Raw genomic sequence first — 17,925 nt, forward strand, 5'->3', positions numbered from 1 at the left:
GGCCTGGGTTCGATCCCTGGTTGGGGAACTAGATTCCACGTGAGTGCCGCAACTAAAAGTCCGCATGCCGCAACTAAGAAGTCCGCATGCCGCAACTGGGAGTCCACATGCCGCAACTAAAGAGCCTGCATGCTGCAACTAAAGATCCCGCATGCCACAACTAAGAGCCGGTGCAGCCTAAATAAATAAATAAATATATTTAAAAAAAAACAGTTTTTGGTAGAAGGGAGAAAATAATCACTTTCAGTGATTATTATTATTATTATTAAGTGATAAATACTGTATGCTGACACATATATATGGAATTTAAGAAAAAAAATGTCATGAAGAACATAGGGGTAAGACAGGAATAAACACACAGACCTACTAAAGAATGGACTTGAAGATATGGGGAGGGGGAAGGGTAAGCTGTGACAAAGCGAAAGAGCGGCATGGACATATATACACTACCAAACGTAAGGTAGATAGCTAGTGGGAAGCAGTCGCATAGCACAGGGAGATCAGCTCGGTGCTTTGTGACCGCCTGGAGGGGTGGGATAGGGAGGGTGGGAGGGAGACGCAAAAGGGAGGGGATATGGGAACATATGTATATGTATAACTGATTAAATTTGTTATAAAGCAGAAAAAAATAAAATTAAACTTAACTGGTAAAAAAAAATAAAATAAATAAAAATAAAATTGCCATCTAAATTTGGAAAAAAAAAAACAACCAGTTTTTGGTAGAAGGGAGAAAATAATCACTTTCAGTGGGCTGTAAATAGCACAACTAATGTACTGGAGCTGGGCATAAGATGTGTATTTGAATTAAATGCTTTTCTACAAATCCAATGCTAAACAGTCAGAATAAGCACCAAAATCTCTAGGAGACACATTAAAATGTTGCCATACAAAATCCAGCTTAAAGTCTTTCCATGATAAATTGGCAATTTCATACATTAACATTACTTTTTTAAGAAATTTTTTCACATGACTTTTTATAGTTTTCCAAATTCTTAGTGAAGCAGGATGAAGTAGGGGAAAGGGGGGAAGGGGAGGAGAGATGGAATTTAAATCTACTAGAACTAGGGCTTCCCTGGTGGCACAGTGGTTAAGACTCCGCCTGCCAATGCAGGGGACACGGGTTCAAGCCCTGGTCCGGGAAGATCCCACATGCTGCGGAGCAACTAAGCCCGTGCGCCACAACTACTGAGCCTGCGCTCTAGAGCCCACGAGCCACAACTACTGAGCCCACGAGCCACAACTACTGAAGCCCGCGTGCCTAGAGCCCGTGCTCCGCAACAAGAGAAGCCCCCTTGATGAGAAGCCCGCGCACCACAACAAAGAGTAGCCCCCGCTCTTCGCAACTAGAGAAAGCCCGTGCACAGCAACAAAGACCCAATGCAGCCAAAAATAAATAAAATTTTTTAAATGTAAAAAAAAAAAAAAATCTACTAGAGCTATCTTTCCATACTGACTCATTTCACCCCTGTGTCAATATACTGAAGTGGGAATGATTCTAGTTTGACAGCCTGAAGGATTAAGGGTGAGAAAAGTTTAAGGACAGAGTGCACGATTCAGCTACATATGCAAGACATTCTCTCCAGACTGGAACCACTGTGGCCAGAGCAGGAGGCAGAGACGAGCACTCTCACGTCGCCAAGCGAAGCAGGGCTCCTCTACACTGGCAAACCCCGCAGCAACGTTCAAAACTGCCCTACACCAGAAACTTCCGTTCAATAGGGGAAAACATTACTATGTGAAGGGATGTGACCAGCCCAAAAGAAACAAGCGAAGCTATGGCCTTAAAGGAGTCCCCAGAGAAGCAGCCTGGCTAGATCACTCACCGGCGTGCACCAGCCTCCAAAAAGCCTTGTGGTCACCCACTCTTACATACCTGCAGACAGCAAGGACGAACTGAGCCTCCAACAGAAGCCAAACAAACACACAAAAAGCAGCGGAGCTCAGAAACGGAATCTACACGGCAAGAAGACATTTTTTAAAACCAGTTTAATAGTCTCAAAGATATGAAAGAAGAACCATGAAACAAGATCAGTAGGGTATCAAAAAGGAACATTCGAGAACAACACTAACAAAACAAACAGACAGACAAAAAACAAACAACTTTGGAAATAAAAAAAAACCAAAAGCACACATTTAAAACTCAATGGAAGGACTGGAAGATAAGGCTGTACAAAATCTCCTGAGAACAAAAATAAAGAGAAAAGAAAAATAAGACAGAAAAAATTAGAGTTAGTCCAAAGGACTAAGAAACAGAAAGCTTTGGGACCTCCTTGGTGGCGCAGTGGTTAAGAATCCATCTGCCAATGCAGGGGACACGGGTTCCAGCCCTGGTCCGGCAAGATCCCACATGCCGCAGAGCAACTAAGTCCGGGCACCACAACTACTGAGCCTGCGCTCTAGAGCCCACGAGCCACAACTACTGAGCCCACGTGCCACAGCTACTGAAGGCCGCACGCCTAGAGCCCGTGCTCCGCAGCAAGAGAAGCCACTTCAATGCGAAGCCCGTGCACCGCAACGAAGAGTAGCCCCTGCTCACCGCAACTAGAGAAAAGCCCGCATGCAGCAACAAAGACCCAACACAGCCAAAAATAAAAATTAATTAGTTAAATTTAAAAAAGAAAAGAAACAGAAAGCTCTGTTGTCTCCCCAACAATACTGTACACCAGCGGAGATTAGAACACCACCTGCAAAGAAAGTGCCTAGGGAAAACCATCTCCAACCCAGACTTCCACACCCAACAATCCATTTACTGTCAAGGTAGGATAATGACATTCTCACATAGAGAAGGTCTCAAAAGACGACCCACTGTGTGTATGAATATAGTAAAAGATTTTTTGCAACTGGGGAAGATGCGGTGGACAGATCAACGATATGCACATAGAAAATTAGGCAAAGAAACAAAGCCTATCCTTACCCTTGGTGGTTATGAAAACTTGTGCAGGAGAAATAATCATAGTTTGTACCACCAGGCTCAGCAGTGTTGGCACTGGCATTCAAAATAACATACACACCAAATACTGCTAACCAGGTGGTTCTCAAAGGGGGCAATTTATTTTTTTATTGTTTTATTTTTTTTGCAAATGCTATAACATTTTATTCTGTCAATTATGAGATGAAAAACAAATTTTAAAAATAAATTTTGTCTTTAAATAACTTTTTCTACATATTTGCAGGATGCTTTACCATTTATTTTTTTTTTATATTCATATTAATTTTTTTTCTAACATCCTCATTGGAGTACAATTGCTCCACAATGGTGTGTCGGCCCCTGCTGTACAACAAAGCGAGTCAGCCACCCGCATACATACATCCCCACATCTCCTCCCTCTTGCGTCTCCCTCCCACCCTCCCTATCCCACCCCTCTAGGTGGTCACAAAGCACCGAGCTGATCTCCCCGCGCCACGCGGCCGCCCCCCACCAGCCATCTTCCCCATCCATTCATCTGTCGATGGACAGCCAGGATGCCCCCAGGTCCTGGCCCCCGCAAAGAGCGCCACAATGAACACCGTGGCACACGACTCTCCCCCGAGCAGCCATGGTCTTCTCAGCGCACAGGGTTTTGTTTTTTTTTTTTTTATAGAAGTAGACTTGATTTACACTGTGCGCCAATCTCTGCTGTACAGCAAAGTGACCCAGTTCTACACAGGGACGTTCTTTTTTTTAAAATATTCTTTTCCATTATTGCTTACCACAGGTTACTGAATACAGTTCCCTGTGCTCTCCAGTAGGACCTTGTTGTTTATCCATCCTACATATAATAGTTTACATCTGCTCATCCCAAACTCCCAGTTCAAAGGGGGCGATTTTTGTCCCCCAGTGGACAACTGGCAACGTCTGGAGACGTTTCTGACCATCTCAGCTACAGGAGATGGAGGAATCTGTACTGGCTTTTAGTGGGTGGAGGCCAGGGATGCTTCTCAACATCCCACAGGGCACAGGACGGCCCCCCACGACAAAGAACTATTTGGCCCCAAACGTCAGTGGTGCTAAGGTTGAAAAAACGCTCTTCTAACCAAAATTATGATGTAGTAACATTGGGAGTATGGGGACCCAAGGCATGTGTCTGGGTAGTTGGTGTGGAAAAAAAGACTACATCCCAAGGTTCCATAGTGGGAAGTCAACAGTTATCCCGAAACGGAACAATGAACGTAGCAGCCATAGAGAACATAGGCAAATGCCCAAAGAAATCAGCTAAAAAGTTTCAATAGCTTCTCCAGGGAAGAGGAAATGACAGTGGGGAACTGCTGGTATGATAACAAGCCCTGCAGAACTATTTGATTATTTCAACCCTGCAAGAGCCACTTTGATAAAAATAAAAACAAAACTTAAAAAGATACACTTAAAAAAAAAAAAGATACACTACCATTTTGTGTCTTCCCTCCCTTGAATAAGTAAAATGTTGCCTTTAGAGCCCACACAATCTACCCTGCCTGAGTTCTTGTTGACCTTCACAATTTGCCTTTGATCTGCAAGTCCTGGCCACCTTTGGCCAAAAGGAAGACCATCGCAACCGTTCCCAGGCCATGCGGAGCACTGTTCTTCCAGATCCATCCAACAGAGGCTGCAGACATTGCCTCCAACTTCATACCCAGGAGATTTTAGAAAAACAGGCCAGGTTAAAAAAAAAAAAAAAAAAGTCACCTCTGCATTGCAACTCAGAACATCCTGGCTTTTCAGAACAACCTTATTTGTTCGAACGTAAAATAAAGTTAGTCCAATTATGTTTTAACCATATCCTACCGTCGTCCTCCTACTAAGATATGTTCCCCCAAAGAGAGGCCTTAACATTCGCACTGGTCAGGGAAACAGGCTCCACCTACCACAGGGCCATGCAAATATCGAATCCAGCAAGGTAACAGGAAAACAATTCTTCCAGAATACACCCTCCCTCTGTTGAACGCTGGCAAGGTTTTAAAAAGACCAAAAGAGCAATATGCAACCCTGAGGGCTTTCGAAACCCTTCGTGTGGGTGGAAATTGCAGCTTGGAAGAGCGCGGCTTGCATAATTTCTCATCAAAGGATGGCCCCATGCCTGACTGCAGTGCATGAAAAGTAAAAGAGGTAAGACTGAATAAAAAGTCTGTTCGGCCTTTAAGTCCTTAAATTATCTCGTTGACTGTTTACACTGCGCCCAGTGTACAAGAAGAAAAGCTCCCCAGAGCCCCGAAGAAATCCTCAAATCCAGGTTCATTTGCATGCTGACACAAAACAACTTGGGCAAGAGGACAGCTCCAAAATGCCTTCCAAATAGAAAAGCCAGCCCTTTCCAAGCTGGGAGCCCAGTTTCTTTGGCCAAGAAATAGAAAGGTGAATTAAGAAATCCCAGCTCGTTAGGACAAGGTGAAAACGGGTATTTTTATGAGCCTTCCGTTCTCATTCTCTTCTACATTTAGCTCTCGGGCAAACTTGTTTTCTTCTTTTCAAAAGACGAATGTCAGGACATGTTACGAAGCACTCATAACTGAACCAGAAGGGCAAAATCCATCACGATGCAGAAGTGTGACGGACAGCTTAAGTTTATAGCTTTTCACACCGTGGAAGCTTCTGGATTTATAGATGTGAGTCCTGCTGAATTAATTTCTACGAGAGGAAGAACCCCCCACCCATTGCACCTCAAAGCTCCAGCACCAGAGCTCGGGATGGGACTTGGGTCTCTCTGCCAGACTTCCCACCCCTGCACCCAAAACACCTCGGGAGGACCAGGGGTAAGGACTAACAGGACCCAGCTAGGCACAGGCTGGGACAGGGGAATAAAGATATATCTGAATGCCAGCTGGCAAGGCAGGTCTTCCCTTTCCACCAACTGGAAAGGTGTTTCAGCACAGGAAAGAAAACTCACCCTTCTTTTTTTTTTAACCGTTCTATTAATTTTTAAATACAAATGAGTCTCTGGCATTACACTCCTCCAAACAATCAGCAAACTGCAGCTGGCCTCAAAGAGGCTGGGATCTCTCAGTGCCCAGGAGTTGCCTCGGCCATAACAGTACCCACAGCACCTGGGTCTGCCAAGGAGGGGCACCCAGCCCTCGCCCACCCACCATCTATTTCTATGGAACCCTGGGAAAGCGGCAGTGGTCCTTAGACGGGTGCTGACGTGGGACTGTGCTTCAACACCGACATCGAGCAAAACCCAGAGAGGCTGAATCCATCGGTTCCCGATCCATAGCTGAATTCAACAGACCCCTCCTTTTTCACAGCCTTCAGTGGTAACTGATCAAGTACGTGGCTCTTGGGGGCAAATATAAGCACGTCCAGACAACAACTTGTCCTGACCAGGGTTGCCAGGTCACCAGCGACCGTGACTCAGCACAACCCATGAAACGGAGCCCCTTTCAGACCACCGCAGAGGTACCTCCCACCCCCAACCAACAGCTAGTCTCGGCCCCAAGCCTCCACCATCAGGAGCTCTAACGGCTGACACAGGACATCTGCCACCTGGGTGTGTGGGCCAACCCCCCAAAAATGTGCCCTGCGTCCCCTCCACCCCGCCTTCAGCATGCAAACCAAGAAGGACATTTGAGGACACGACCTGGCATCCAGTGAAACGCCGAATGGTCCGGAGGCTCCTGAGAGGGTGTGTCAGGCTGGGCACCCCAAGCCCCAGCTCTCCCACACCTCCCCCCAGGACGGCTCTGGTCCCCAAAGGCGATCTGAAAATCAACGGGGTCCCAAAGGAGCCGCCCGTGGGACCAGGCCAGGCCCAAATTACTGTCTTCTTTGGAGCTCCTGGCTAAGGCTCTGGCATTCTTGGCAAAAAGGGGTGAGGAGGACCTAAGAAACGGTGAAAAGGAGGAGCAGGGGCTTCATTCCTCCCCCGGTTAACAAACATTCCTGAGGCCGAGGGGGGTCCGCTGACACCCAGCTGGCCCACTTAAGGTTTCCTAATGAATCCCCAACGGCCCTTCTGGAATTCTAGCCCCTCCACTGACACGTTAGAAATCAGGCCCTACCCACCCCCATGGAACTTTTACACTTGCTGAGCGGATGGGGAAAGAAAGTGCCACGCAGACAGCAGGACCACGTACAACGTCGCACCTACTTACACAGCTCCTGAGAGGTCCCGCATCAAAGCACAGTCTCGGAAACACTAACAAGTCAAAGTCTTTGGAGTTTCCTAAGGCACGGACATTATTTCTGCTCCCTCTCCGACAGCAGTATGAAAAACTGGGGTTCTGTGTATCTTCCAGCCCTGGTAATACGTCAAGCTACAAGTCAGTGTCAATGCAACGAATGGTTACAAATCTGGTTGCCACCTTGCTGGGGGACTTTATGTGTGCACTTTGAATTCCAAGAATGCCACTCCCGGGAAGTCAGTATCCCTTTAACTTCAAACCCGACCCAGAGAAAAGGCAGTCCTCACCCAGCAGCCCCGCTGAATGCCCATGAAACACAGCACTTGGGAGTTCCTGCTTCCATTTCCTTTCTCCAGATACAAAAATGCAGATGAAGCAAGTATTTGTTTGAGTTTTACTATGTAAATAAAGCCTATTATCAGGGCCAGCGCTTAGGAAGAAAACAGCTTTCTCCGCCAAAGCTGACTATGCCAGGGGCCTCTGAGTATCTTCAAAAAGAAGAATTAAGCACAAGCGTTCAAAGCTAAAATCCTTTCAAAGCAAAAGTGATACAGTTACTCTAGCGAGGGTGATTTGTGCCCAGGAGACATCTGGCAACGTCTGCAGACTTTTCTGGTTGTCACACCTGGGGGGTGGTGCCAGTGGGCAAAGGCCACGGCTGCTGCTAGACACCCTACAATGCATAGGACAGCGCCACCGCCCCCAGCAAAGAAACATCCAGCCCAGAACATCGTAGTGCCAAGGTTGAAAAACCCTCATAGGATGTGACAAAGTTACTGAACGTGGCATTGCAAGTGATTCCAGACAAGAGCAGATAGCACCAAGTGGAGAGAAAGCAGAGATATGCAGGGTCAAGATCTGGTCCTGAGGACCCTTCTCAAGATTTGCCAGGTTTGTGACCTCAGGGCACACCACTGAACCCTCCTTGGCCTTAGCTGTTTCATCTACAAAATGGGCTAATGAAACTCCATCAAGGGGCTTCCCTGGTGGCGCAGTGGTTAAGAATCCGCCTGCCAATGCAGGGGACACGGGTTCAAGCCCTCATCCGGGAAGATCCCACATGCTGCGGAGCAACTAAGCCTGTGCGCCGCAACTACTGAGCCTGCGCTCTAGAGCCCGCGAGCCACAACTACTGAGCCCACGAGCCACAACTACTGAAGCCCATGCGCCTAGAGCTCGTGCTCTGCAACAAGAGAATCCACTGTGATGAGAAGCCCGCACACTGCAATGAAGAGTAGCCCCCACTCGCAGCAACTAGAGAGAAGCCCGTGTGCAGCAACAAACACCCAACGCAGCCAAAAATAAATAAATAAATAAATAAATAAAATAAAAAACTCCATCAGGAGATCAGGGATTGAACCAGCCTTGTTCTTGGCATCACTTCCAGTTCTAAGACGTACACTTCTATGAGGCTTTCAACTGAGACACTCACCATCATAAACAGAGTGCGTCCTCTTACACTGGATCAAGTTTCTTCCAAGTCAGATTCTGTTAGAAATGAGCTGTATAATATCCCAGGGCTCTAATATGTAACAATGTAATTACAAGGTTTTTTAAATGCAAAAAAAAAAAAAAAGCAGCTATTAGAAGGCCTATTATTTAATGAGCCCTAGAGATTTTTCAGTAGGTACTGGGAAAAGAAGATTCAAAGCTTGGATTAATCTAAATTCTGGAGGTGGAACAAATTTCCCCAGTCTCCATCACAACAGTCTATTTCTTTTTTTTTTTTTTTTTTTTTGCGGTACGCGGGCTTCTCACTGTTGTGGCCTCTCCCGTTGCAGAGCACAGGTTCCAGACGTGCAGGCTCAGCGGCCACGGCTCATGGGCCCAGCCGCTCCACGGCATGTGGGATCTTCCCGGACCGGGGCATAAACCCGTGTCCCCTGCATCGGCAGGCGGACTCTCAACCACTGCGCCACCAGGGAAGCCCTATTTCCATTTTTTAAATGATTATAATGGACACGCTTTCATTTACCCTTCTCTAATAATGTGAGTTAATTACCAGCTGTTGGATTGTAAGCAAGCATCAGTGATGACTTAATCCAGGAGGAAAGACAAGTAGGTGAAATACTGCAAATACCATGCAATACAATGTGTGGTTAAGGAATATGTACATGCATGTGTGAGCACACGTGTGTGCATGTGTGAGCACAACATGTGTGCATGTGTACACAAGTGTGCATGGAAATTTGTCACTGATGTCCCAAACTGTCCTGAATCCTAAGCAAAGAAACCACAAATCTCCAGTCACAGTAAAGCACCTATAAAAACCAAGCAGCAGTTTAAGGGAGGGACATATGAGCATCTCAGATAAGACTCATAAGCAGTTTTATTTCTGCAAAATCCTGAAGCACGATCTGGAAAGACAGGGCGTGTACCCCGCTACCAGCCGAGCCCTACCTGCCCACACACCTTAGCAACTACCGTGACAGCCAACCCAGGGACCACATCAGAAGCAGACTGCCTGCCTCCTGTGCCCTGAATAGGCCCTGGTGTGTGTCCATGGGTTTACTGTCCACCTCCTTCAGTTTCTAGAACAGGGTCCTCTTGCACAAGCAGAAGAGAAACCACTAAGAATGCGCGGGGTTTTTTAGAACTTGAGGTACAGAGAAAGGAGCAGGTTCCCTTCTCCAGCTTCCGGTCAAACAACTGAATTTTAGAGTTTAAGTCCAGCTTTCTTACACTGCATAAGCGCAAAAAGCAAGATGTCATCTTAAATAATGTTTTACGACTTACTCCATCTGCTGTAAAGACAGGTCCGAGGAAGACAGGTTGAATCGCGTGCACGCGTGTATTCTTTTTTAAGAGAATCTCTAGAAACGATAAAAGTCTGAGTAATTTACCTGATATCTTTTTAACTTTTACCATCAGAAATGCCCGGTAATTGGGCCTCCCTGGTGGCGCAAGTGGTTGAGAGTCCGCCTGCCGATGCAGGGGATACGGGTTCGTGCCCCGGTCTGGGAGGATCCCATATGCCGCGGAGCGGCTGGGCCCGTGAGCCATGGCCGCTGAGCCTGCGCGTCCGGAGCCTGTGCTCCGCAACGGGGGAGGCCACAACAGTGAGAGGCCCGCATACCGCAAAAAAAAAAAAAAAAAAAAAAAAGAAATGCCCGGTAAAACTTTTATTATTGAAAAGGCACAGATTACTATGCCTTAATGCACGTATATGCAGGAAATGCCTGCCCTGCACAAGGTGTACACTCTATGGCTGCTCCACCACATACATTTCTCCAAAGAATCCAATTCATTAACGGGTTGCACGTGGGTGAAACTTATAACAACAATGACAGCCTCTTTCCCCGGTTCCACATAAATTCAGTGCACGTCTCCCCTCAAAGTCTCTAGTTTTATAAATATAAAAATGAGAGAAAGGGCCTCCCTGGTGGCGCAGTGGTTGAGAGTCCGCCTGCCGATGCAGGGGATACGGGTTCGTGCCCCGGTCTGGGAGGATCCCATATGCCGCGGAGCGGCTGGGCCCGTGAGCCATGGCCGCTGGGCCTGCGCGTCCGGAGCCTGTGCTCCGCAACGGGAGAGGCCACAGCAGTGAGAGGCCCGCGTACCGCAAAAAAAAAAAAAAAATGAGAGAAAATAAAGTTCAGAGAAGTTTAGTGTCTCATTTACTATCTAGACAACAAAGCCACGCCGCCTCCCAAATTCAATCCGGTGGGGTGGGTTAGGAGTCACTTTAGTTCTTCCTGCTGTGGTGAAGCAGGAAAGCAGAGAAAACCAGTAAGTCACCTTCAAACGCTACTAGAAGCCAAGAATTTTTGCATTTTAAAGGGAACTTTGTCCCCAGGAATGGCGCGGCCCAGACCTTCCCAGAGAAACTGACCAATAGACACTTTTAACCAGAAGAAAACAGGACGACTGGTTTGCTGTTTGTGTGCTTTTACAGGTTTATACAGGTTCGGCTGGTAAGTTTCAAGATGGGTTTTCTGTTTTGAGACAAGAGAATTAAAAGTACTAAAGTAACCCCAATACATACACACACACACACACAATTAGGAACTTATTTTGGGGGCTCAAATCCCACTTTTATAAAAGACGCTGAAAAGTTTCAATTTGTTTTTGCAGGTATCCAGGGCGCCGTGGGTCTAGGGCTGGAAGTGAAAGTCAATAAATATTGATGGGCTTTTGGGAATCGAGAAGCTAGGTTGGCGGCAGCTGCTAGTCTGGGCTTCCTAGCGATAACGGGTGCAGGTCCAAGGGGTGCAGAAACAAGTACCTAGACACAGGTGGGGACGTCTCTGTCCACCCCCGGCACGTGGGAATGTCCCTCCCCGACCTCTGGGTAGGCCCACAGGTGCAGGCGGCGCAGGCGAAGCCGGGAGTGACAGGGGACCCTGCCAGGCCCTTCCCTGGAGGGGGAGGGGAGGGGACCCGGAACAGGAGCCATTGGAGCTGCGCGGCGCTGGGAGCCAGCAAGACCGGGAAACAACGCTGAGTGGCCAAGGTGGCGCCCGGACCACACACCTATGCGAGTCCTACTACCCACGTCCTCGCAGGTGACCCAGGCGGACGCGCGTCCCGGGCCCAGGGGCGCGAACCGGACACCCCCTCCTGCGCTCCTACCCCCCCGACGAGTCCCTCGGCCCCAGGCCACATCCCGGCTGTCACCGTGCGTGTCCCGCGCCCTCCGTACCTTCGTGATCACCAGCGGCTCGCCGTGCTCGCGGCCGCCCTTCAGGGTGAAGCCCCAAGGGGCGCCTCCGCTCAGCTGCACCTCCACCAGGCGCCCGCCATCGGCCGCCCGCGCCTCGGCCTCTGCCAGGCGCTCTGGCCGCGCGCGGGGCTCTGCGCCCTCCATGGCGCGGGGCGCGGAGGCGGCGCGGCCGCTCAGGCCCCCAGGGCCGCCCGACTTGCACCCATGCACTCCGGGGAGCCCCGGCCGGCCGAGGGCGAGGGAGGCTCCCGGCGCCCCGCCGCCGCCGCCGCCGCCGCCGGCCACTGGCAAACTTGCGCTGCAACTTGGGAGGAAAGTACCGGCCCCGGACAGGGAGGGAGCCGGGAGGACGCGCGGCGCGGCGCGGCGCGGCGCGCGGGGTAGGGCGGGCCCCGGAGGGGGCGGGCCCGCGGGGAGGGGGCGGGGAGCGGCGAGGTCCAGCGCGCGCTCGGGGGCTCGCGCCGCTTGCGGGGCAGGGGCCGGGGCGAGCGCTCGTGTTCCCGCGAGTTGCCCGGAGGGTGGGAGGCGGAGCCGGGGGAGAGGTGCGCTGTCCGGGACCCCCGCGGCCTCCGGCGGTGGGAGGCGCGGGCGTCGGGGGCGCGCGCCCGGGGCTCCCCAAGTCGCCCCGAGGCTGGGAGCGCGCTCAAGACCTCGCGCCGCCAGCCGAGCGCAGTGTGCTGGGGGCCGGGGCCGTAGCTCGCGCTCGGGGCGCGCGCAGGCCTTGGGGGCGGGGTGGGGGGCGCGCGCTCGGGGTGAGGGGCGCGACCCGAGGGGCCAGAGGGAGGGCGGGCGGGGGCGCGGGCTCGAGGTCCTGGGGCCTCTCCTCCGTCTCGGGCACCGGGCCGCCCTCGGAGGCTCGGGGCACGTCCACCCGCTGCTCGGGTGGCCTAGGCGCGGCAGGTGAGGCGGCGGAAGCGCCCGCGTGGGGCGGGCCGGGGCGAGGCGGGCCCAGCAGCGGCCGGAGCCCCCGGCGCCCTCCATCTTGGAGCGCGCGGCCGGCCGGCGCCCCCGCCTTTGTTCGCGCGGACCGCGGGCGGCGGGCGGCCGCGCAGGTGAGGCCGGGAGCGCCGCGGGTATCCCCGCCGCCGTCCCGCGCCCACCCGCGTGCCTCCCGCCTGTCCCCGCGCCGGCCCACTGTGCCCCCACCGCAGGGCAGCGGGATGGCGGGTCCCTGGAGCCCTCTGCGCGCGCCCGCATTGTCCGGCGCTGCAGCCCAGATACCGAGTGGCCGGTGTTGGCTCGTTCTGTAGTTAAAGCTGAGCAAGTCATTGCGTTCAAACCCTGCTCTCCCTTTGGTATAATTGTGCCCAGAGGACTTAACGTATTAGGTATATTACTGTTCTGTAGCTGGACGCTGGGGAACACCTGGTTCCTCGAAGACGCTTCATCCAGGTGATGATGCAGGAAGTAGGTGGCAAGGACAACCCAGGAGAGCGCAGAACAGAGAGGGGTCCCTGAGTTCTTGTCTGGGATCTGCCGCTGTAGAGCCAGGACGAGGAATCTCAGCAGCAGTCCCAGTGTCTTTAGCGGTCAAGAGAGAGGGATTTGCATTCTCTGGCTCTGTGGCTGATCTGTTGCATCTCATCCGGACAATTGAAGAAAGAGGGCACGCTCCCCTGGGCACCGGTCATGGCGCTGGGCACTGAGTTACCGCTTCATAAATAACTCCAAGCTGCAGTGTCCAGAATGTCTCTAGTTAGAAGAATGAGGTGACTTTTCCTTTGTACATGGAGACTTGAAAGGAAGGTGCCTGTAAAAATCCATCTCAAGTGTACCTTTGCTGTGGTGGTCACATTAAATTGCACAGGACTAAATACACACGCCTATATATAAGCTTGGTGGATTGTATCAATTTTTAAAATAGATTTATTTATTTATTTTGGCTGCGTCCGGTGTTCATTGCTGTGCACGGGCTTTCTCTAGTTGTGGCGAGCAGGGGCTACTCTTCCTTGTGGTGCCAGCTTCTCATTGCGGTGGCTTCTCTTGTTGCGGAGCACAGACTCTATAGGCATGCGGGCTTCAGGAGTTGTGGCACGAGGGCTCGGTAGTTGTGGCGCACGGGCTTAGTTGCTCTGCGGCATATGGGATCTTCCCAGATGAGGGCTCGAACCTGTGTCCCCTGCACTGGCAGGCGGATTCTTAACCACTGCGCCACCAGGGAAGCACAGATTGTATCCATGTTGATTTCCCGGTTGTGATAGTATGCTATCATTTTCCGGGATGATCCCATTAGGAGAAGCGGGGTACAGGATACCAAGGAGGTCCCTGTATTATTTCTTACAACTACATGTGAATCTATAATTATCTCTAAATAAAAAGTTTAATTTAAAAAGTGGTTTTGGGGAACTTACCTGGTGGTCCAGTGGTTAAGACTCCGCCCTTCCAGTGCAGGGGGCACGGGTTCAATCCCTGGTCAGGAAACCAAGATCCCACATGCTGTGAGGATTGGCCAAAAATAAATAAGTAAACTAAAGAAAAAAAATGGGGGCCTCCCTGGTGGCGCAGTGGTTGACAGTCCGCCTGCCGATGCAGGGGACGCGGGTTCGTGCCCCGGTCCGGGAGGATCCCACAAGCCGCGGAGCACCTGGGCCCGTGAGCCATGGCCGCTGAGCCTGCGCGTCCGGAGCCTGTGCTCCGCAACGGGAGAGGCCACAACAGTGAGAGGCCCGCGTACCGCAAAAAAAAAAAAAAAAAAGTGGATGGAGGGAATTCCCTGGTGGTCCAGTGGTTAGGACTCCACGCTTTCACTGCAAAGGACCCCGGGTGAATCGGTCTGGGAACTAAGACCCCGAAAGACTTGTGGCATGGCCTAGATAAATTAAGTTAAATGTGGATGGAAAGAATAAAAAGATGTATATGATCAACCAAAAGTTAAGGGACCATATAAATGCACCTAGAGTTTATGCACGTCCCCTATCCCACAACATGCTGCCCCCGGTTAAAGCTGGTATTGACAAAAATCTCAGTATTAAATCTCAGATCTTACCTGGGGCTGAAATATTCAGACCATTAGAGTCACTAAAGCATGCAATCATTGTCTTCATAAATCACAGCTGAAGTCGTCTTTAACACTTTCTGTGCACTGTATAATCATTGTCAGATCACCCATCTGCCACTTGAAAGTGTTATACTGTCATTCCTGGAACTTAGGTGTAAATTTACCTTCATCCTCATTCTGCTGAGTTTGTTGTTTGTAATCTTCACATTAGGCATCCCTTCCAACTTAGCATCATTTGAATATTTATAAAGCTGTCTATGTTGACATTAATAAACATGATGACAGGGACAGGAGCACGCCGTGTGTGGCCTGTGAGATAGATGCTCTCCTCTCAGCCCCTCATACATCTTTCATCAACATTCTTGGGCTTACACAGTTGAGCACATCTGCCTGTGGTCCTGTCACACCTAAACTTCTGTATCATGTCTGACATATGATGACAAGACTGTCAACCTTGTGAAAGTATCACTGTCTTGTGAATGAAAGGCATAGTCCCAATGTATCAACCTTGCACCCCTTTTGAAAGAATTCAGTATGACATTGAACCAGTGTGGACTTCTAGTGGTGACAGTTTTCTTTTCTAGGAACTCACAGCTCAGCCAGAATTTCTGAGAGTGGAGTATGTTTGGCAGCACGTAGCTGTTGTTCTTCTGGAAAGCCCAGGGCACGTTTGTTCCGTGTAGCTTCTCACTTTTCGGACGTTCATCTTCACTGCTCAGAACATGAGGCTGAGCATATACCCTCTGGACCCAAGGAGCATCCTCTGAGCATCCACACCTAGGCATTCAATAGCCTCGGGTGTGTGTGTGCCACCTTTTCAAGTCTGAGGCTTATTTCCTTTGATAGAGAGGAAATAGGTGAAATGAAAGTGAGTTCTGCTTTCACTTGATCAACAGGCAATGAATTCGTCAACCAAGGGCAAATTGAACCGACTTTCAGAGATTTCATCAATAGCTAATCCTGGACTTCCCTGGTGGTGCAGTGGTTAAGAATACGCCTGCCAATGCAGGGGACATGGGCTCGAGCCCTGGTCCGGGAAGATCCCACGTGCCGCGGAGCAACTGGGCCTGTGCGCCACAACTACTGAGCCTGTGCTCTAGAGCCCGCAAGCCACAACTACTGAGCACTTGTGCCACAACTACTGAGGCCCGCGTACCTAGAGCCCGTGCTCCACAGCAAGAGAAGCCACCGCAATGAGAAGCCCACGCACTGCAACAAAGAGTAGCCCCTGCTCACCGCAACTAGAGAAAGCCCGCAGGCAGCAACGAAGACCCAACGCAGCCAAAAATAAATAAATTTATTTTTAAAAAAATAGCTAGTCCTCTCTACGAAACAGAGTTCAAATTATTTTAGTTTTTTGTTCTAACAGGAGATTTATAATTATAAAACATAATGGAGGATGGAGTTCCAGAACTTTCCTTTTACCTTTCACATTGTAGGGTCAAGTACCCTTCAGTTAGTAAGATCAGGCTTTCTGAAACACCTTTGAGTGGGATATTTTTTAAAAGGCAGGTTTAGCCATTTCCTACCTGACTCACAGTGTACCTGAGTCAGGGACCCTACGATTAAGACTGGTAGAGGGTCAGTCAAGATCAGGGAGCACAGGTATGGTGGCAGTTAGAGGAAAACTTTGACACAATGACTTTGCCCTTAGTCACCAGTGTTTGTCGTCTTATTCTTGATTCCTACAAGCTATTATTACAAACACTGGAATTTAGCTGCAGATCTTAGATAAAGCTGAGTCTGCACAACCCAGCAACCAATTTCTCCCTCTCACCTTACAAGGATTTTACCCTGGATCTTGTTATTAGTTGGAATATTTACAGATCTCTAGGGGGGAGAGACTTCCTCTTTCTGTGCAGGGGACAGGAGGAGAGACCACTGGGTCTCTCCATGTGCCTGGCACCATGATAGTATTTGTGGCCCCTATCTTTGGAGTTTGCATCCTAGGGCCCAGCAATTATAGCTGCAAACAAAGCAGCCACAGCAGCTGAGAAACACTGAGTGTCATTCACGGAGAGCCTGCTGTGTGCCAAGCATGTTATTCAGATGGACTCGGGTCCTCTCAGCAGATTTTCTCAGGGCATGCGTCAGCCCATTTTACAGAAGGAGAAACTGAGACTCATCAGGGTTAAATAACGTGGCTGAGGTCACTGAGCCCAGGTCCCTGTGAAGGACTCACACGCTACCACTCACGGGAACCAGCGCCAGCTCCAGTACCAGAGGGCAGTTCTCACTGAGCGACTGAGCTGACTTCCTTATGTAAGATACTGATACTTAGGCACTTGACCACCTTTTGAGATTCCCTTGATCTTCAAATGCCAATCACGAAACAGGCTGAAACCTTCTATGGGGAAGCTTTGCCTATAAAACTAGATTCTTGCTTAGGTCTGTGTGAGTCCCAATTCCTTTACCTTTAGGACATGTTCTTTAAACTGTTATATATGCGAAGGGCCAAGTTTCCTGCTGGCAACTAGAAGGGACTAAATAAATGGTGCTTAAAAAAATGCACACACATATATATATAACAATACCTAACTGCAAATCAGGAGTACTTAAAAAGAGAGTACTTAGCTGAAGCTACTATTGTACAAGTTTTTAATTATTATTATTTTTTTGGCTGTGCCACGTGGCTTGTGGGATCTTAGTTCCCAAACAATGGATCGAACCCAGACCCTGGCAGTGAATGCTCCAAGTCCTAACCACTGGACAACCAGGAAAATCCTAAACATTTTTATATTTTAAAGTACATTTTTAGAAAGCCATTGGCTATTTTTCAGTTGTTTTTTTTTTTTAATGAAGTAGCCGAAGATATACAGACAGCTCATGGAGCTCAATATCAGAACAACAAACAACCCAATTTAAAAATGGGCGGAAGACCTAAATAGACATTTCACCAGTGAAGACATACATATGGCCAATAGGCACATGAAAATGTGCTCAACATCACTAATTATTAGAGAAATGCAAATCAAAACTACAATGAGGTATCACCTCACACAGGTCAGAATGGCCATCATCAAAAAATCTACAAACAATAAATGCTCAGCTCGTGCTCTGTGATGACCTAGATGGGGGGGGGGGGTGCGGGGAGGGGGGAGGGAGGCCCAAGAGAGAGAGGATATAGGTATACATGTGGCTGATTCACTTCATGGTACAGCAGAAACTAATACAACATTGTAAAGCAATT

The 17,925-nt window shown here is 49.6% G+C and overlaps 1 protein-coding gene across 4 annotated transcripts in view; it reads right to left on the reverse strand.

Moving 5' to 3' along the window:
• Positions 1 to 12,034, reverse strand: part of SHROOM2 (shroom family member 2) — a 142,453-nt gene extending 130,419 nt beyond the window's left edge. For all 4 annotated transcript variants that reach the window (XM_060087370.1, XM_060087372.1, XM_060087371.1 and 1 more), the window contains exon 1: positions 11,717 to 12,034. In XM_060087370.1, coding sequence (XP_059943353.1) covers positions 11,717 to 11,881 — 165 coding nt within the window. In that variant the 5' untranslated portion in view covers positions 11,882 to 12,034. The remainder of the gene's footprint in view (positions 1 to 11,716) is intronic.
• Between the last annotated feature and the right edge of the window lie 5,891 nt (positions 12,035 to 17,925).

This window comes from Mesoplodon densirostris, chromosome X, assembly GCF_025265405.1.
Source record: "Mesoplodon densirostris isolate mMesDen1 chromosome X, mMesDen1 primary haplotype, whole genome shotgun sequence".
Classification (NCBI taxonomy): Eukaryota; Metazoa; Chordata; class Mammalia; order Artiodactyla; family Ziphiidae; genus Mesoplodon; species Mesoplodon densirostris.